Source organism: Nymphalis io, chromosome 4, assembly GCF_905147045.1.
Source record: "Nymphalis io chromosome 4, ilAglIoxx1.1, whole genome shotgun sequence".
NCBI lineage: Eukaryota > Metazoa > Arthropoda > Insecta > Lepidoptera > Nymphalidae > Nymphalis > Nymphalis io.
This window is the reverse complement of record NC_065891.1, coordinates 13147614-13169373: the sequence shown is the minus strand read 5'-3', so window position 1 is coordinate 13169373 and position 21760 is coordinate 13147614. Positions and strand designations below refer to the sequence as shown.

The 21760-nt window shown below is 31.6% G+C and overlaps 2 protein-coding genes and 1 long non-coding RNA gene across 5 annotated transcripts in view; 1 reads left to right on the top strand and 2 right to left on the bottom strand.

The window, feature by feature from the left end:
• Window positions 1–21760, bottom strand: part of LOC126768150 (tumor suppressor candidate 3) — a 534937-nt gene that overhangs the window by 504240 nt on the left and 8937 nt on the right. The window contains exon 7 of one of the 3 annotated variants that reach the window (XM_050486088.1): window positions 6862–6873. The exons of the other annotated variants lie outside the window; for them this stretch is intronic. The gene's annotated coding sequence lies outside the window, so the exon portion shown is untranslated. Of the gene's footprint in view, window positions 1–6861; window positions 6874–21760 lie in introns of those variants that run through there. 3 annotated transcript variants of the gene reach the window in all.
• LOC126768168 (uncharacterized) lies at window positions 11968–13750 on the top strand. Its single transcript, XR_007669212.1, has 3 exons — window positions 11968–12032; window positions 12123–12291; window positions 12855–13750. It is a non-coding gene; the product is annotated as an uncharacterized LOC126768168 (long non-coding RNA).
• LOC126768165 (bombyxin A-3 homolog) lies at window positions 20091–21423 on the bottom strand. Its single transcript, XM_050486108.1, has 3 exons — window positions 21396–21423; window positions 20538–20739; window positions 20091–20271 (listed from the first exon to the last, which is right to left on the bottom strand). Exons 2-3 carry the CDS (start codon window positions 20737–20739, stop codon window positions 20102–20104), a joined length of 372 nt encoding a protein of 123 aa, XP_050342065.1. The 5' UTR covers window positions 21396–21423; the 3' UTR covers window positions 20091–20101.

Below are 21760 nucleotides of genomic sequence, written 5' to 3'. Positions count from 1 at the left end.
TATAATATAATAGACATATATTTAAGATTAATAAAAATTAAAATATAACTCCTTATTGCTTCTATTGGTCGATCTGGCAGACGATCGAAATTGTGATTCAAAGGGAAACTGCTGCTGGCATTCTTGCCACCTTTCCACGCGGTCATGATTTGTACAGTAGCTATTTTAAATTTGTATTTGCATACAAATAATTCTTATGTAATTATTGTAATTAAAAGATGTCTTTAAAATTTAAAACAAAACTGAAGTTGTTCAACTTATTTCAATTTTCGACAATTTCAGTACATAATATAATAAAATGTTTTGTACGGTTTCGTGTATCAGAAGCGAGTACCAGAAAGAATTGTCTGGGTAGACACAACATAGTATCCAGTAATTCTTGAGGTTCAAATGATTAGTGAGACAGTGTAACATGAGAGTGAAGATATGATTTAAGTTTCTTACATTACTACTGTAACCACATGACGGTAACCACATTAAGTAGACCAATCGTTGGCCTATTAATACTAAGTAAGTGGGCGGTATCTGATATTATTGTAAAATGTCAATCGAAGGTTATTAATACGGCATCAGTGCTCTATTCTGTAAAAATTAAGTCGAAATGCACGATACCAACCTGAAATTCACAAAGTGATATGCGACTTTGAGAATGATAATTATGACTTTTAAAGGACACGCGTATCAAAATTGTATACCGTAACCGTATAAGTAAGGTGATGCGCTATTTTGAGCCACCTTAGTGGCTTTCCAAATTTCACGAGTGAGATACGAAGTGGCTTTTTACCGGATAGCACTATCTTACAAAGCAAGGTATTGACGGCAGTTATAAACAATTTAAGACATTAGTCATTTTAATGAGATTCCCGACCCTTTAAACGCGAAGTGTACTAGAAATACGTAATTATATAATAAATAATTTGTACCTCCGTCTTGTCCTGCGGTCACAATCGGATGACGGTTCCCCTGGGTGACAAAAGTTAGGTATCCTATGTCCTTTTCTGTATCCCTGACGTATATGCAAAATTTCATGATCACCGATAAAGTAATTGAGATATGAATACGTAACAAACAAACAGTTCAACAATCTCACTTTCACATTTATAACATTAGTAAGATAACAATAATAAATAAATTACAACACAAAATATAAAAATGTATATATTAGAAATGATTACATGTTATTTCTTACATATTCGTATATTCCAAGTTTTATTCCGAGAAATTACCCGTATTATAATTACACGGCGTCGTGTAACAGTAGCTTATATTGGCTCGTCGAGACGAATATTACATTTTTAATTATAAATTCTCTAGAAATGTACTATGAATTAAAGAGATACAATTAAAGGAAATAATTTCATAGTGCCCTATTAATGCCTCGAGAAAATTCAGCTCATGAAATGTTCATATAACGATCTCAATTAAAATAGAAGACATTCACTAAACAGTTAACGAAAATTTTATTAATCAATTTATTCGTCCTGATTTAAAACGAATGCAATATCATTAATTTTATAATAATATAATGCTTTATAATGTTTTTTTTAATATATATTATCAAACAAATCATTCTTTCGATTTGAAACAGCCCGTTTCTCACCTATTACGACCTACCATCGATTTTAATTGCAACTCTCACCCTAAGGCTGTCTGTAAGAAATCGCTATTAAGCGATAAGGCGTTATATACTGACATACTCTCTATTGTTTGTACACTTTTCTAAGAGCATTTTATCAGCTTCAAAACTAGCAATTTAATTTTAAATCAAAGTAATTTTAATTTAAATACGGAAAATAAATACTTAAAATAATATGCTATTTATATTGTCGCGTTTAAAAATACTTTTATTACAAATAAATCGGGTGAATTTTCCTATTCATATTACATTATTTTAAAATCACAGAATATAAAAAAGATAGTTTGCTACAGCTTTGAAATAAATAATTAAAAAATAAACGTTTATCATGTACATTAAAACCTCTAAGTTTGTGGTCTTAAAACACGCAAAAACATAAATACTATGAACACCTTAATTATTCCCATAAAGACATCGTCATGAAGATAAAATTACTTGCAATGACAACTTTTACTAGACTAAAAACATGCAGACAAATAAAAATAACCATAAATCAAAACAATAAAAAAGAAACACCAAAGAAAACCAAACAAATTTATCAAATATTTTACCGCGAAATAGCAATACTTAGTTCTGTCGCGTATTACTTTTTTTTTTTATAGAATAGGAAGGCGGACGAGCATATGGGCCACCTGATGGTAAGTGGTCACCAACGCTCTTAGACATTGGCATTGTAAGAAATGTCAACCATCGCTTACATATCCAATGCGCCACCAACCTTGGGAACTAAGATTTTATGTCCCTTGTGCCTGTAATTACACTGGCTCACTCACCCTTCAAACCGGAACACAACAATATCAAGTATTGCTGTTTTGCGGTAGAATATCTGATGAGTGGGTGGTACCTACCCAGACGAGCTTGCACAAAGCCCTACCACCAGTAAACGCGACAATTTCACTGTAACTACAGGCACAAAGAGCATAACATCTTAGTTTCTAAGGTTGACGGCCAGTCCTACTAACAAAATTAAAAAAAAAATTCTATAATTATGTGTTCTAGTAATTGGCTACTAGATTTTTATTATTTAAAGTTATTTTAATAAACAATAATCTAATATATAAAAATCTCGTGTCATGGTGTTTGTGATCGAACTCCTCCGAAACTACTCGACCAATTTTTATGAAATTTTTTATATATATTTGGGAGGTATGAGAATAGGTTGTAAAGTATATTTCATACCGCTAGCTGATAAGGATGTCCCTACCCAGTTTTTTTTTTTCTATTTCTTAAGTATTTTTTTTATTTGTATTTTATTTTGACTCTCCTAACCCATCATCCCATTTTGTAACAACGATTTTAGTATTTTGTATGAACAATATCAAAATAATTACTTACAGTGAACCTCATCGAACTTTCGGCTACGTCATTTACGAGAAGCGTCGCGTCATATTGACATTTAAAAATCTGCAAAATATTCAACGATTTTTTTAATTGATAAGAAATATAAACGTGTTTTATGATATTAAAAAGGTTGGTAAAATACTAAAAGATCAAATACATTATCGGTATACCGTTTTTATCAGTAAATACAACAATTTGGTCTATTTGTGTGTGTGTGTGTGTGTGCTACAGTGAAAAATGCCAGCAAGACGCAAGGGGCCCATTTGGGCCGTCAAACTAATAAAGCATCATCATAGAGCAGAAAGAACAGACGAACAAATCCAACAATATAACGAAAATGTGCGTGTGAGCATGTCACCATTGAACGGTTTGCTCATCGGCACATATCCAGTAGCAAGGCTGTTCCTGAAGTCCATTCGCACACGAAAAAATATAGCAAAGGACTTCGTTCCTCCCCGGATCTCTTCTACCACTGTACATTTTTTTTGTCAATGTCTTAATTTACACGGGACTTATATCGTGTCATCATCGCAATTTTATGAAGGAAAGTCAAGAAATCGAAATTGTAGCAAGTGTAAATAATGCAATCTTGAAAAATAAGTTAATAAATCATGTAAATTAATTCAAGTATACATAAATTACATACATTCAATATAAACATGATTCGTGTTCTTACTATTGACAGTATAATAAGAGAAATGATAATATAATCATATGACTTTTTTTTGTCAAACATTGATAAATAATGGTCATTGATTAATGACCATTATTTATCAAGCAATTATAACAATATTTAATTTATAGTAGACTCCGTCTTGATTATTTGAAACTTTTAAAGACATTTTTGATGTTTAACTTATTGTTAACGGGTTCAAATTACTTTGACAATATTCAAAATAGATATAAGGATAATAGAAAGGATTTTTCTTTAGAAATAATAAATAACGTCTTCATCGTTCTGAATCAAATTTAATTATTTAAAGCAAAAAGTAAAACTTAATTCCATTTGAATTAGGAGCAGCGCCACCTTTGAACAGACTATGTTTGTTAATATAGTTTGCGTGAAATAACTTGAGTGGTATACAATATTAAACTATATTTCAAAAACTATTTAGCAGTAATTCAATTTGTCTATTTTAATAGAAACTGTTAGTTGCTAATAATTATTGCATCGATTGAAAGGCAATAAACAGACGCGGTTGCCTCACTGGAATTATAAAAGGATTAATTTAAATTATATATATATCTTAGGAGTCACGGCAAAATTAAAATTCTCGCGCAAGGAGAAAAATTATGGTGATGGCCAACGATGCGACAGCGAAATAGCCAGCGCAAAGATTATGTTCCATTCGTATGTACTATGCTTATCCCATATTCTACCGCCAAACAACAATATTAGTATTGTTGTGTTCCGGCTTAAAGGGCGATGAAGCCAACTACAGGCACAAGGGACAATTTAGTTCCCAAGGTTGGTGGCGCATTCGCGATGTAAGGAATGGTTAATATTTTTATAGTGCCAATGTATATGGGTGGAGGTGACCATTTACCAATATTATAAAGAAAACAAATAACGGACAACCTTTTTCAAAAGTTCTGTCTCATAATGTGGGACGAATGTACAATGAGCCACCACTCACACACAAAATCCGTACATATAACCTATGAAAACAATAATAAATAAACGCATGAAAAATTTCGTAGGGTGGTGCTTTATGCATATATGTATAATGACAATAAGTCGCAGGCCAAACTATGTCCTTTTGTGGCATAGATTTGGGCACACCATGTTTATCACATAACTATATCACATGGTATAAGCCGAGATGGCCTAGTGGTTAGAACGCGTGAATCTTAACCGATGATCGTGGGTTCAAACCCGGGTAAGCACCACTGAATTTTCATGTGCTTAAGTTATGATTATAATTCATCTCGTGCTTGACGGTGAAGAAAAACATCGTGAGGAAACCTTCATGTGTTTCATTGAAATTATGTCACATATATATTCTACCAACCCGCATTGGAGCAGCGTGGTGGAATAAGCTCTAAACCTTCTCCTCATAAAGGGAGAGGAGATCTTAGCCCAGCAGTGGGACATTAACAGGCTGTAACTGTATTGTATGTTTATCACACGGACAAGTATACGTGGCGTGTTCTAAGGTGGGCAAACCATTGAGCTTATTTGTGTTGGCCAAAGACGGATTGACATAAAATATCGTACACTCAATTGCTCTTCGAAATTAATTAACTGCTATAGGATAAAAATATATTACTTTTTTCTCTTTACATTCAACTTTTAATCAAACAATGAATATGTCCATTACATTAATGAAATACATTGAATTGAGAAAATGAATGGTTGGTGTTTTTATGTTTTTATCGGCGGTCATCGTCTATAGAGCTCCTTTCCTTTTTTTGTCATAGATCCCATCCCCACACACTTACAATAAATATATTAATAATAAAGTTACTTTTTATTTAAAATCCAAAATATTCAGTAGATATAATTTATATGGCAGAACAACGTTTGCCGGGTCAGCTAGTGTTATATAAGTGGATATAATTATAAATTGTTTTTTTTTTCTACTGACACAACCAACTAATCATTTAACTTCTTCAATAATTATAGCAAATTTACTTATTTCAATGTAAACATTTAAATTCGAAATGTTAACTTTGTGTTTGTATAAATATAATTTTTTCCAACGCATAATAATGAAAGTAATTCAAAGTCAATATGATAATTCTTCGAAAATCAAGAGTCGAAGGGATTCATGTAAATATATACGCAAGTATTTTCAAGTGTGCATTGGTACACATATATTAATAACCATAGAAACAAACACAGACCTACAAATAATAGTTCTGTTTAAATTCGTACTTCTTACAACTTCCTTATTATATATAGTTTATTATGTATATTATTTGGTATTTAACTTTTTTGTTTCATAGACCAATTCAATTTAATAAGTCTTAAGACGAATGAGAAGTTCAAATAAAAGTAAAAAACAATTTGTTAACTTTCATACAATGTGGTACAAATGTGTTTACAAAACCTTACACCCTCGTACAAAATGTTTTTTTTTTTTATGTTACGGGCAGATGAACGGGCAAATATCCACCTGATTATAAGTGGTAACCACCGGCCATAGACATTGGCGATGTAAAAAAATATTAATTATACCTTACATCGCCAATGCGCCACCGACCTTGGGAACTAAGATGTTATATCCCTTATGCTTTTAATGACATTGGCTCACTCAACTCAACATGACAAAAAAATTTTTATGTATTGTTATTGAATATCTAATGAATGGGTTGTACCTACCCAGACGGGCTTGCACAAAAGCCCTACCATTAAGTAAAATATTATATAAACACAAATTAAGCACATAAAAAAGTGGACACGGATTTTAACCAACGATCTTCGGTTAAGAGCCACGTTGGAAATCCACGAGGCCATTTTAGCTCATCCTTACGTATGAAATGATTTTGGTTTAAATAAGAGCATTTACTAAGATTTAATACTTAGTGAACTATAAATCTTGGCCTGCTGAGTGCTCCCTGCAGTATCATTTCCCAATGTCTCTAAGCAGTGGTGACCACATACAAATTACAGAGTCTGTATAAGTCTTTCACATGATATTCTTAAAGCTATAAAGACAATATAAATCTTTACATAAGTCAGATATTTACACATTTTCAAATAAGCTTGTAAAATTTAAGACCTATGTTGTACTATTTATGGTGAATTATTATTAGCTCATAAGAACTCAATTCTGTTTTAAAATTTGTGTATATGTATTTTGTTATTATATAGTTTCTAATTGTGTTGTACTTATACCACTTATATTTTATATTATATTTCAAAATTGTTTTAAATTTAATTTTAAGTATTTCTTTCCTTTTATTATTATTTTAGATGCTTAGTGTCTTTTTTGATTGTCGTGGTTATATAAGTATGGCAACTTTTACCCTTAGACCTATTAACTTGTAACTTTTTTATTTGTGATAATTACTGTATGCTGTGTTGGTAATAAATAAAGTTTTGTTTGTATACTTAAGAGTCAAGCTCAATTCAAATAAATGTTTTATTTATTTATAATCAAAGTAAAAACAACCTTTGCAGTCTAATTGTTTGCAATCGAGACGACTGGCCCAAAGAATAATTTCTTATATAAAAATAAGAAACTTCTATTCATCTAGTAGCTAAATTTTATATGATAGTCCGAATAATGGACGAGGGTCCATTGTAAGGTGTCTAAATTGAAAATTTATACAGGAATCGGGCAGGGGATGGAATGGAAATCAGCCACACAGGTGTTACGAATATTGTTTTGGGGAATATTGAATTTTGCTCGACTTTTACAGGTTGGATTAGATAGGGTATCGTGCGGACTGCATACATTTGAATAATGCTGAACTGCTGTAGACAGCTGTGGCCTGTGGTTCATCCCGCTTTTAAAGTAATTGTTTGCCTTTTTAAAATCACCTATGGTGTTCAATATTTCCCTTGGCCTAAAATATTGCTTTATTTACCGATGACTAGTCGGCGGCAAATAAAGCCGAGATGGCCCAGTGGTAAGAACGCGTGAATCCTATCCGATGATCTTGGGTTCAAACCCGGGCAAGCATCACTGAATTTTCATGTGCTTAATTTGTGATTGTAATTCATCTCGTGCTATACGGTGAAGGAAAACATCGTAAGGAAACCTGCATGTGTTTAATTTCACCGAAATTCTACCACATGTGCATTCCACCAACCCGCATTGGATCAGCGTGATAGAATAAGCTCCATACCTTCTCCTCAAAAAGTGAGAGGAGGCCTTAGCGCAGCAGTGGAACATTCACAGGCTGTTACTGATACTGTTACTGAAAAATGTACCTTGTGATGTTTATTATTGTCTAAACTAAAAAAAATCTTAACGCCTGCTCATGATGACGGAGAGTTTATCCCGTAGTAATTTTGTTAGTTACTAAAAAGTAAACTCAGTTAATACTCTTTTATAAAAAAAGCAAGTAACAGTCACAGCCTGTAAATGTCCCATTGCTGGGCTAAGGCCTCCTCTCCCTTTTTGAGGAGAAGGTTTGAAGCTTATTCCACCACGCTGCTCCAATACGGGTTGGTGGTGGTGATATAAAAATAATAGTAAATATTTTATTTATCTTACATTATATATTCTCCATGAAAATTAACCAATAAAATTATGTGCCCGTCATCATATGTATATACATTCCTCTTTCGAATAAAATATCTTGTTAAGGACTTCAAATATAATGTTCTAATTTATTAATTTTATAAACAAAATAAATGCTCATTTATCTTATTTTTTTATATAATTATGTAAATCCAGTTCATTAGCTCAAAGACGTTTGAATAATGATAAGAAAATCTTCAGCGTATGTAAATTATTCGTAATTAATTGAGCATGCTCTTTAAATTTTAATTCAACTTGTTTGAGAATGTTTCAGCTTGGAACATTTTACGTTTAAGATTTATTCTTCTCAAAGCGCATAATTTAAATATTGTAAAATATTTTAATGTAGATTACGTTTATTTTATTATTGCGTATACAAATGGTCCAGCATTCGAGGTGTAAAAGAGCCGAGTTGGCCCTGAAGAAGAAGTTAATCTTAACCGAAGATTACGGGTTCAAGTCAATACAATATCCTTATGAGGAGCCAGTTGGCGTGGTTGGTAGATACTTGCCTTTCGCACCGCAGGTCATGGGTTCGATTCCCATTCAGGACAGAAATTTGTGTGCATGAACATGTCTGTTTGTCCTGGTTTTGGGTGTAATTATCTATATAAATATGTATTTCAAAAAAGAAATGTAGTATATCATTTATCTGGTTTCCATAGTACAAGCTCTGCTTAGTTTGGGATCTGATGGCCGTGTGTGAATAATGTCCCAGGATAATATAATATGTATTTTTTTTATTTACATAACTATAATTATCAATGATAACTTGGTAAAATGTTATATGCATTCATCATGATTAAAAATACTATAAATATGACCACGTAATAAATAATTAGCGATTACGATTTTCCAAGAATTAATACTACCCACTTAATGAAATTAGTTTATTTCAATTGATTAAAACGAACCACAAAACCTTCCAAACTTTAATTGAAAAACAACCTTTTCGTGTCACCGAAACTGATGGCGATTAAAACGTTTTTGTTAAATAGTTCATGTTTTCTTTCTGGCAAATTAATTAAGTTACCTCGTCGAGAAAAAAGGGTTGGCATAGATGGACAGCCGCTGCAACTGAGCCCGACTGACAATGATTTATTAGTCTGTGGGGGACCGCCATTGCTATTATGATCTTGGAAACCAACACGAAATGGAATTTTCCAATGAAAAATTAGATGATATTATTAAGACATGTCAACAATCGGATCAATATTTAAAATAAACTAAGTTCATAATTAACAAGATTCTTAGAACCTCATTTTATTTTGAAATTTCCATTACATTCCAGCTGATAATTATCAATGATGATCGCAATGTTATTAAGTTAATCAATCAAACTAGTGTTCGCCCAGTAGTCGATAGTCGACCATCATCATTTGAAAAAGCGAGGATCACATTATATTATTCTGAAATTCTATCTTTATATTATAAAACACAAAACAATTAACACTAAGCAATAAAACACATAAAACTAAATCCCATCCATGGCTACCAAACTACCAAACAAAAGAAAAAATTGGTTGACAACCAGAAGAGAAATAGGTACTTAACTGTCTTCGCCTACTTATATATAATAAGTAGGTAAAGACAGATTCAACTATAATTTCAAAATAATTATCGTTCTGTATCAACAGAATGATTTACTTTTAATTTGAAGACATAAATACTCCCGACACGGGCTCGTATTTTTTATCTTTTTAATAAAATTACTGTACAGTTAGTTGCCGTCTCTGATTAGTTTGTTTCGAACTATTAAACATGGAGTTTCTTGAATTCGCATTTAAAAATATGTAATTAAGAACAGACGTTATTTAAAGTTGCCGCTGTACAACTTAGTTTTTTATCTTTTATATTTAAAATTATAAAATGTTTAATGCAATTTAATATAATTATATATATTATTAGGTTCAAAATGTATCGAAATCGGTTTAGTGGTTTAGCCAGGAAAGGGGAACCAGACAGAAAGATTTACTTTCGCATTTATACTATTTGTATAGATTTCAAACAATAAGAAGAATTGAGTACGACGTATTTCAATATTTCACGTGTGAGAAATAATGTGAGTTCTTACAGAATAGTACTACTAGTACCTTTTTCGACCGTTTGTGAAAGTCATATTTATAGAAAATTATTATAAATCTAATAAAGCATCAAGGAAGAGAAAAAAAAATATACCTATTGTTCAATTACTAAATTTTTCGTCAACATGAAAATCCAATTTCCTTTTTGGCCTTCGTCATAACATTGTTGAGAATAGTTCTTAACTTAGAATTAGATGTATATCGGAAATGATATCGAGTTTATTTAACTATAAGCGAAACTTTGTGACAAGCCATAATTCCAAATTTAAATATTAAAACATAACAAGCAACACTAGCCGAGGCGGTCTAGTGGTTAGAACGCGTGAATCTTATCCGATGATTGTGGATTCAAACCCGGGCAAGCACCACTGAATTTTCATGTGCTTAATTTGTGTTTATAATTCATCTTGTGCTTGACGGTGAAGGAAAACATCGTGAGGAAACCTGCATGTGTCTAATTTCATTGAAATTCTGCCACATGTGTATTCTACCAACCCGCATTGGAGCAGCGTGGTGAAATAAGCTCCAAACCTTCTCCCCAAAAAGGGAGAGGAGGCCTTAGCCCAGCAGTGGGACATTAACAGGCTGTTACTGAAGCAACATTTTAAAGTGACAATATATTACTGGAAAATATACATAACGAAGTTATCACTTAAATAATTAAAACAACGATAAAAATTTCAGTACAAGCATCACAAAAGCGTCACAAGCTGACAAATTATATACCAAAGGTTATACTATTGTAATTACTTGAAGCCCCGACGGATATGGGTTTAAATCCCAAATTTTTAAATGATTCATTTTTAATCCTTTATAATTTCCATTCTATTTAAAAAAAAAGACAGGCATACAAATAAGCCACCTAATGGTAAGTGGCAACTCTTGCAGTTGCAGTTCCAGCTCTTACTGTGGTGGTAAGCACTAAAAGAAATATTATAATTCCTTATATAGAGCCACCAATCTTGGGAAATAAGATGCTATGTCTCTTGCGTGTTACGCAAATACAGCTGACAGTACACACCCAGTCCACCACTCACCTAGTGGTACAGCTATCCTGGCTAGCATAAAGGACAAGGAACTACTACCAACAAAAAAAGTAATGATGCATTTATATAGTAAATGTATCAAATCATAGTTGTCAGTATTTACTTCTCAAACATCGATTAGGAAATAGCAACATGAACAACATTTTTCCAATGCATCGCAACGAATGAAAAATTAATTGAATGAAAAATGAAATTGCTCTTCCGTGCTCTGAAATTGCTCTTGTATGTTAACTTTTTATATTTGAAAGTTCGATCTGCGACCAAGAATTTATTTACCAAATTCTTATTTCATCCGTATATAAGCTCGTATGACAATTCCATTTTTTTTTTTATCTAAGTCTTAAGTACAAGATAAAGATTTTTGTCTCAAATGTCAATTTAGATTTTGAAGATTTATGATCAGAGTCATATTCGCCAATGATTTATTGACTTTAGTTTTTTAGATCAGACTAGTCCTTATGTTAAAGTATCCAATGAACCTTTCCATCTTAATATACAAAAAGATTGATTTTCGATGTCTGGACGAAAACAAACGTTTTTTAATCAATTTATCTTCAGACTAATCAATTTTCCAATTAACTAACAAATAGTTTTTCATTATGAAATTAATGAAGAAATGATCAATTTTCACGCTGACAATTTTACAGAATCTATTAAAAATATTCCAAAGGGCATCGAACGTAATTTATTTTGTAAATGAACGCAGCTATATTTTATTGTTGATATAGTCGTAAGTAATTATATATTACAATCGACGAACATATAATTTTTATTTCAAAAAATAATAATAATAAAATATTATAATTCAATTTCTCCACAGACACGTACGGCTGTGCTTGGGCATTGGGACATTTATAAGCCGTTACAAATATTAGTGTCAAAAGTGAATTTTAATATACTATATTTAAAATCAATATTACATTCACCTATGATTTTCTTAAAACTAAAACCGAGAGCATCCCATTGACTCTGCAGATCTAGATGACCAGGTAAGTCTGAGTAAGCGTTGAGATAGAGCACGGAACCCTCAAACCTCAAGCCGAACTAGGCACAACACTTCATATAGGACTTAGGTCTGAACTGGGATATTAATTTACAAATGGATGAGGTATATGAAAATTGATTTACAAGAAATATATCACTTATACAACGCTGACGTTATTCATATTACGTAATAAATAGACAGATGTTTAATATTCGAATGGATAATTTAAAACAATTCAGCCATATCGGGACCCCCAGCCAATATGAAACATAAATGTATTCTTATCAAATAATTTATAATTAAATCCAATAAATAAATATAGATTAAAATAAATAAAAACCATAGTTTCATTAAAATATAAATATATGGTTCTTATTATTGTATTAATACATAGCAACGAATTATATAGTATACGCGCCACGTACACTCAAGGGAGTAACAACAAAGGAGAAGGGATTACGTCATGAGAGAGCGTCATGCTGTTTAAAATAGAACAAAATATAATAATCTTATAATTTTATTGTTTCATATAAAAGTGTAAATGATGATGATTTATTTTTATTTTAGCAGTTTAGTGATGCTTGCTCGTCTGTCTAGTTTTTACGGCAAAACAGAAAGTCTCAGTTTCAAATTTCAGTCGGACCTGATGTTTTTTTTTAATGTACGAAAGAGATCAGCCAGGTGAGAGTACGAGAAAGGGAGCTTTTGCGGTTTTGTAAGATTGGTGTCCCTTGAACTATAAGGGTAAAGAAATAAAGTTTCCTTTAACAGTGACAGTTGTGGCGGGAGTACTTTTTTAATTTAGTATTTTTAAAGTTTAAATTATTCTTGCTCAATTTATGGATAGGAGCATATCGTGTCGGGTCGATGTTTTGCGATTTATATCAATAACAATTATAAGGCAGTTTTAAAAATATGTACCGCATCCAATCCAATATTCATACGAAGCTTAGTGATTTGATACTAGAACAGACGATACACAATGATCTAGTGAAAATTAATTCATCGCAGAGTTTATTACGAAACTAATTCTAACTTGAAATAGTTTGTTTATTTACATGCTTAGAATGAAAGTCAATCAATTAAATATTTATCTATATAAAGTAACTAGTGTCCGCCCGCGGCATCGCTCGCATGTAAGGAGGAAGAGATGTGGAAGTACCATTCTCTGTATCCCTGTCAACGTGTATGCAAAATTTGACAGTTCGCTTTTGCAATTATAATATAAGGAAGTAAGAATAGTAATGTTATCCCTCATAGCAAGGAGCTAGACGAAGCTGTTGCTTTATTACAATCTGGAAGTTTATGTTAATTAAATATCACAATATGTATTTCAAAATATACCCTCATAATAAAGTTTTGTTCACAATCATTTCGACATCGACCTTCAATTAAGTCGAACGTGTTTCATTAATTGCTTCAATTTTATCTAAATAGTAAGCAAAATAAAATGTGAAAAGATTATGTATGTGTATATATTTATTACTTAATTAATTTTAGGAAGAGATCTGCGCTAAAAGACGCTTACACTAATATAAATATAAGTTACTTCTTACACCACTAATGCGCTCGCTACACGATTTTTTGTTTAAAGATATTATGTCCCTTATACACTCGTATTAAAAATAAATAATATGGCTCATTATACTGTACATATAAATTATAAAAAGAGCTTGGAGTTAGTAATCGTTAATAATCATAAGATATATAAATTTGTATATGATTATTACATGTATTTTTTGATTGTTAAAATGAGTAACTTCTGAGTTTCTTGTTGGTTCTTCTGGATAAAATCTACCGTCCGTCCGCTGGTTTCCTTATATTAATATTAAAATTGTAAAATGACGATCGAGAGCCTGTGAGAACCAACTTGAAAAAAGTATATTTTGACTTTAACTATGACTTTAATGTATGGGTATGTTAGAGCGTAGAATAAAAGGTGTTTGTAATCCTTGTCTTGACTTACCTTGTAAAATGTCTTGTCTTACCACTTATAAAGTTAATATATTTTAATATCACAAGTCATGTTTCGTAAATTGTCACAGCCTGTGAATGCCCCACTGCTAAGCTGAAGGCCTAACTTTTTGAGGAGGAGGTTTTGGAGCTTACTCCACCACGCTGCTCCAGTGCGGGTTGGTGGAATACGCATGTGGCAGAATTTCAGTGAAATTGTACACATGCAGGTTTCTTCACGATGTTTTCCTTCACCGTAAAGCACGAGATTAATTATAATCACAAATTAAGCACATGAAAATTCAGTGGTGCTTGCCCGGTTTGAACCCACGATCATCGGTTAAGATTCACGCGTTCTTACCACTGGGCCATCTCGGCTTTTTATTATTATATAAGTAAAAATAAGTAAAGAATTACGTATTATTTATTAAATAAAATATCATATCAATACAAAAGAGATCCAATACGAAAGTTTAGATCAATCACACAGCTGGTTATAAATCTCTACATCAACTTTCTTCATAACACAATCCGAAGCGCCCGAGTCGCCCTCGATCCCTCTCGCAGTTATTGGCACTAACTCCTTTATTGGATTGTTTTATTTTCTACCTAAGGAAACGTCCTTTTCTTTATATTTTTTTATTTGGGAAACAAACACTACATTCATTTTTAAAATCTATAATATTAACATTAGCACACATACCAGTCAAGTTTCCACTCATATCTAAAACATAAATAGAGCAGAACAAAAAACTTAATAAAAATATAAAATCATGAGATTAGGGGAAATTTATAAATTAAAGAACTAGGTTTTAATAACTAACACAAACTTTCTAAAGCTTGCGATTGATTCCGTAAATATACTTACAAACTCTATATATAAAGAAATTTCGCGCATAATTAGTTTTTAAAAAGGGCAAACTAAACAAAGCCTTATTTCGTGTGCGTACATTAAGGTACTTAAAACTTAAGCAATTGAGAAGGTATGGTAAATATATATAATCCCTAATTAATTTAAACAAAAATAATTGATCTCCCAGTGTTCGACGATAAACTAATGGGGTAATTGAAATACAAGTAAAATGCCTTGCGTGAACCCAGAAACTGATAATCGTATGGCAACTTCATTGTCATCGTCATCAAGCGGCTGATTGTATAAATCTACCAAATGTATTTTTCCTACAGTTTACGCTAACCTTGAAATCTTAACTGAATCATGATTTCATAAAAATGAAATGCATTGAACGTGAAATTTATAAATAATTAGTATAACGTCCCATATTCAAATCCAATCTATTTGGTGACTGTGATCACCGTATATTATAAAGCCTCCATATATCTCCATAAAAATACTTTTTTATCCTCTCAAAATGCTCACCTTTAAACCGCTTTATTAATACATACAATAACTTATCCGACCCTGACATTGATATCTTTCATGCCACCCTTGCTAGTTTTAAGAAGAAAATTTATTTAACTTATAAAAATTAATTATTATTAATGTTATATATTTTATTTTATTCTAAATGTTGTTGTTTTGTTTTTTGTTTAATTTACTGGTAAATTGATTTTATATTAATTTTAATTTAATTCATCTTATCTCTTTATTTCCTAATTAAACTGCAATGCTGTGTTATTATTTATACGTTATACCTGTAATGGATTATTGTAATATAATTAGACCATCTTTTAGTTTTTAATAAAAAATATATATACAATGTATCGTTGGTATAAAAATAAATATATAAATAAAATAAAAAATTAATAACCATTCACCAAACTGTGGAATTTCGAGTTGTATAAATAATTTAGAATATGATTAACGTACTCTAACGTACGCATATACGTAAGTTTCCTCCCGGTCCTTTCGGTAGAATCTACATAACGAACCGGTAGCTTTACATTTAATTTATTTCTGTGTTATGATGGTTCAAAAATACGAACCTACATGTATGTAAACAATATTTTAAATACAAAGGTATATAAAATATTTTTAACTCTTGCAATAATAATATCTGAGAGTGTGTTTGTTTTTTTTTATCTTATAGGTAGGCGACGGGCAAATGGGCTACCTAATAATTAGTCACCACCGCCATAGACATGTGTGGTATAAGAAATATCAACCAATCCAACCAACCAACCTTGGGAATTAAGATATTATGTCCTTAGTGTAGTTACACTGAACACAATACCAAGTATTACTGTTTAGCGGTAGAATATCTGGTGAGTGAGTGGGTGGTGAGACGGGCTTGCACAAAGCCCTACCACATTAACTTTACACGCATTCTTAACTATTTTAAAATAACATTTAATCTCGAGTCGCCTTCTGTAGAACTTAATGTTTAAATTATTAATTCACTACACGAAAGATGAATTTGTCTTGTAATGAAAAGATTATGCTTTGGACGTTTTAATCACGACGAAATTGCATTCTTAAAGGCTTTGTATGTTCTAGTCGTTTTGATGGTTTTAGTTTATAAATATATTAAAATCGTTTTATAAAATATTATAATTCTTATATCTTTATTTTTTATGAAAACAAGTACATATTTATTACACATTATAATAATATCCTGGGACATTTTTCACACACGGCCATCTGATCCCAAACTAAGCTTGTACAGATTTTGTACTATGGCAACCAGACAACTGATATACTACATATAGTATTTTTCTTTTGTAAATACATACTTATATAGATAATTACACCCAGACTCAGGACAAACAGACATATTCATGCACACGAATATCTGTCCTGGGTGGAAATCGAACCCACAACCTTTGGCGTGAAAGGCAATCATCCACCAACCACGCCAACCAGCTCGTTATATTACAAATTTATTCAATCGTTTTATTAGACTGTACATATGTATAGTTTTTAATAGTATAAAAAAAACGCTTTTTAGTCTATCCGCTCAGTAAAAGCAATATTGTAAATAAAAAAAATCTTTTATTTGATATGCGACATTGACTAACATATTCGTTATAAGTCTTCTATTAAAGGAAATACGAAGCAAAATAGTGTATCACTTTAAGCCGACCTTAAATATTTCACGAGTGAGGTGCGATGTATTTTTTTAGAAAATAACAACGTATTTTAATATATGCTTATACTTATATATGACCTTTATTGTGTGACATTTTCATTTTGAACGCACGAATCTTTTAACACTATAATTAAGATATAAAATAAATATCACAAATAAATAAATAAATCCTATTATTTTCTCAGTAAATTACATTCAATTTCAACAAGCTATCTATTGTTTACTAATAAAATATCGAAATAAAGTAACAGCCTGTTAATATCCCACTGCTGGGCTAAGGCCTTCTCTCCCTTTTGCGGAGAAGGTTAGAAGCTTATTCCACCACGCTGCTCTAATGTGGGTTGGTAGAATACACATGTGGCAGAATTTTAATGAAATCAGACGTATGCAGGTTTCCTCACGATTTTCCTTAACCGTCAAGCACGAGATGAATTATAAACACAAATTAAGCACATGAAAATTCAGTGGTGCTTGTCCGGGTTTGAACCCACGATCATCGGTTAAGATTCACGTGTTCTACCACAACCACTAGGCCATCTCGGCTCATCGAAATAAAGAATAAAACAATGTTTAATAAAGTCTTTCACAGACATTTTATTACAAGAATCTTTAATAATATATTGCTACGAAGATCGGAACAAAATGTCCTATGTAGGACAACTTTCTAGAGAACCCAACATGTTTCAATATATTTTATGAATAAAACTTAACTATACCCGCATTGGATCAGCGTAGTGGAATAAAATAGCAAATTTTCTCCCTAAGAAAAGGGGCGTTAGTCCAGAAATGAAAATGTCTCATTTGCACTGGCCACTTTATATGTAACATACTATATTTTATACTTTATATAGTGTATTTATTCGTTTTCTTAATGGATTAATTAAACACTTTTCTTATATTGTATTGGTTTAATAATTTAACATAAAGTGTGTAAGAATGCGCAGAGTATACTTTTAAGTCCAAAAGAACGTCGTATTGGTTCATAAAGTTATATTTAAAATATTCAAATTTGAATATCGTATGACTATTATTAGTGTTGTAAAAGTCATATGTCAAAAATTTATACAAACAAGTGATAATATTATTTTAAATTATTAATATTATATTATTTCTCTCGGCTGTTTCTCCCGTAACTAAAGTTTTACGTGTGATTTTGTTTTTTATTCATATTCTGAAACACAAAGGAAATAAAGCCATTGCTATAAGGTGATAGAATATTTGATGAGGTTTTGTGTTTTTCAAGTAGTAAAGCCTTACCAACAGTGACAATTAGAATTTATAAACAACATCCTGACTTACAATATTTTGTAACAAAACTTTCGAATTATACAAAATGAAATCAACTGTAACAATAAAACTTTTATCAATATCAGTTGTAAAGTTATCTCGACTTGAACACTAGTGATAAGCACTCGACTCGGTAATTTGTATGTCGACTGCAACGTCTTCTCACTCGAAGCACTCAGAGTATTCTTTTAGAAAACTTGGAAATGTCGCCTTGTTATGGTTATTGTTTTTCACCGTAGACCGACGTTTTTTTTTGGCGGGAATATAACTTTTTCTTTTCTTTAGTATAGGTGCCTGTATAAGCCAGACAAAGAACTGGATTATACATCCAACGGTCACTTCTAAGCTGACAATTTTTTAATAATAGTTTTTTTAATGTCTGAAATGTTATACCTGCTGGTCTTAATTGTAATATTCTTAATGTAGCTTATGTGAGATCAAAACATCCAAGTACACATGAGTATTCGTCAATAAAACCCGTTCATAATAATCCGTTGGCCGATTTCAGAGTGTATTAATTAAACCATAATAAACTAATGCAGCTTAAATTGATTAAATTAAAAATGTATGAGCGTTTCAACTGCTAGTTTGCAACATCAATAAGGAAAGAAACTTCAGAACAAACTACTCCACGTTGGCGGCAAACGCCTAGAGACTGCCGTGACGGGAATACTGAGCATCGACAAATGCATAACGTGGTTGTATCTGCGCCACTATAGTAGCTGTATTTACTTGTAACGTTGATGCAATTGCCGGTAAACGAAAACTTTAGATATAATATTGAAAATACTACATAGAAGCATTGTGGTAATTAAAATTGTGCGATAATGATGGACTATGGGCGGAACAAGAAGAACAAGACAATGAAACACACTAATTGACAACTTTGCCTATTTGAATTAACATTATTCACAATAACATAAACATAAAGAGGAAAAGTGAGTTATGTGATTTATATACGTTTTAAGTTACCTAAGCAATTGCACACGCGTATGTACTAATTTCGGGAATATGTAGCAATAATTTTATTACAATTACTTGCACTGTTAAATGATTTGAAAATTTAACGGTTTTCATAATTCATTTTTGCCAGCGTCTTGAAAACAATGCCATGATTTATATCATTATTTCTTATAATTTATATATTTCTGTTAAGTTTCATTTGATTTTTTTTTTGTTCCTTTCGCATCAATTACATTCCATTAATCATCAACCTGAACGTTTCCGTTTAACGGAATTTTTACACGTAAGACACTGATCAGTTACATAAAAGACTATCCCGAGAAATTACTGGTGGATATTAATCATGTAACGTAGACAGATTAGCAAAACAACTAAATTAACAACATATTTTAAAGCGATTTTTTTAACTGCTTGGGTTTTATTTAATTAAGAGTAATTGGAGGAAAAAAATCTCAATTAAGTAACTTCCAAAATTATTTTTTAATGTTCAAAATTATTTACTAATTTTCACTAACAAAGTGTACCTAACACGAACAATTTCAAGAAGTATTATTGATTATCAATTCAACAATAGGATAATAATTCGCTTAAGTTACAAGCCTTGTCACAGCATTCATTGACGACAAGACGTTTGCTTCGTGACGGCATGCCCATGCTTCTTGCTTTGTGGTACGGAATCCACGGCCAACCAACTTGGTTTTCTTGCTCCTTATAATATGGTGCAAGAATAGAATCTGTAGAATAAAATATATATATGTCTTATTCAGAATGACCCTTGTCAGCAAACGTTGGACTACACCTATAAAATTAAATAAAATTAAAGTCTAAATTAAAAGGGGCAATTATTGCGATTCCAAAATAATTGCCCCTTTTCAAGATGATATGGCTATTATCTTAAAAATATAATATTTTAATTTTTTTTATGAAATTAAATGGAATTTTCATAAATAAAGTACAATTCTTTGAAAATTTAACGACACATATACAAATAACAACTTACTGAACATGGTGCCTATTTCCGATCTCTTTTCAGTCAAAGGTTCGTCATAGCAGAGATATGCAAGGGCCTTCGCCAGTGCACGACCGCAGTACACTTGAGGAGTGACGTCTTGAAATGAGAACTGTCCTCCATCTATGTGTCCGCAGCACATTGATGCCATCATCGCGAAATAGATGAGAGTGGTGGATTGTTTGAAATTCATCTAAATAAAACAAAACAATGAAATTGTTTCACCCCCTTCCTTATATGCTCAATAGGATATAACTCATAAAATACAAAAACACTATAAAAACAATTTTAAAACTAGAATAATAATGTTAAAGTTTTATTTTAAATGGATAACCGAACTTTCCGAAGTCATATATTATTAATATTCTGGAAAACTTTATTTGCATGTTCTGATGTTATTTAACCGGCTAAAGACTTTGTGCAAACCCGTCTGTGTAAGTAAAACTCATCAGGATTTGGAAGGATGAGTGTGCCAGTGTAACTACAGGTACAAGGGACATAACATCTTAGTTCCCAAGGGGGTGCATTGGCGATGTAAGGGATCATTAGTGATTCTTACCGCACCAATGAATACCAGCAGTGGTGGTCACTTACCATCAGGTGGCCCATTTGCGCGTCCTTCTACGTATGAAATAAAAAAGGCTTGACAATAAAAAGTGACGCTCTTACCACGCTAGAAGCAGTGCGGGTGTTTGAGAGTATTTCATCTGACGCGTGTACAACGTCTGAACACGACGATAAATTTAAAAATACTAGCGCTTGCCTGGATTTGAATGAGTTCTATCCATTGGCTTACTCAATTCGAAATAACCCACAGGCAACTATATCAAAACAAATCGTTCCACTTACTTTAGATTGTTGAAGTTTCTTTACCAGCTTAACACGTTCGAATGGGTAATATTTTGCAAATATCCTCATTTTATACCTTTGGTATAGCTTCACAAGTTATTAATATTCAATAACATGTTTTGATAATGTGTAATTGCTTAATCAGATACAGGTAAATTGTTTCGATGTTAATACCGTGATACAAACAAAACATTGTAGCAAAGATTTCCTAATTTTGTTTAAGCTTTTACATAAAAATTACAAGGAAATTAAATTTGTGACAATTGTGAGAAGCGTGTATGTAATGAAGAACAATTTTTCCACTAACCCATTATGATTTTTTTTATAAAATATAAAACCTATCTTATTGAAAATCATTATTCGTA

What these genes read in the sequence shown, in the direction of transcription:
- LOC126768165 (XM_050486108.1), bottom strand. Translation starts at nt 20,739, where the DNA reads ATGAATTTCAAACAATCCACCACTCTCATCTATTTCGCGATGATGGCA. An exon ending in GGAAATAGGCACCATGTTCA is followed by an intron (nt 20,272 to 20,537) that starts GTAAGTTGTTAT and finishes TTTATTCTACAG; the next exon opens with ATTCTATTCTTGCACCATAT.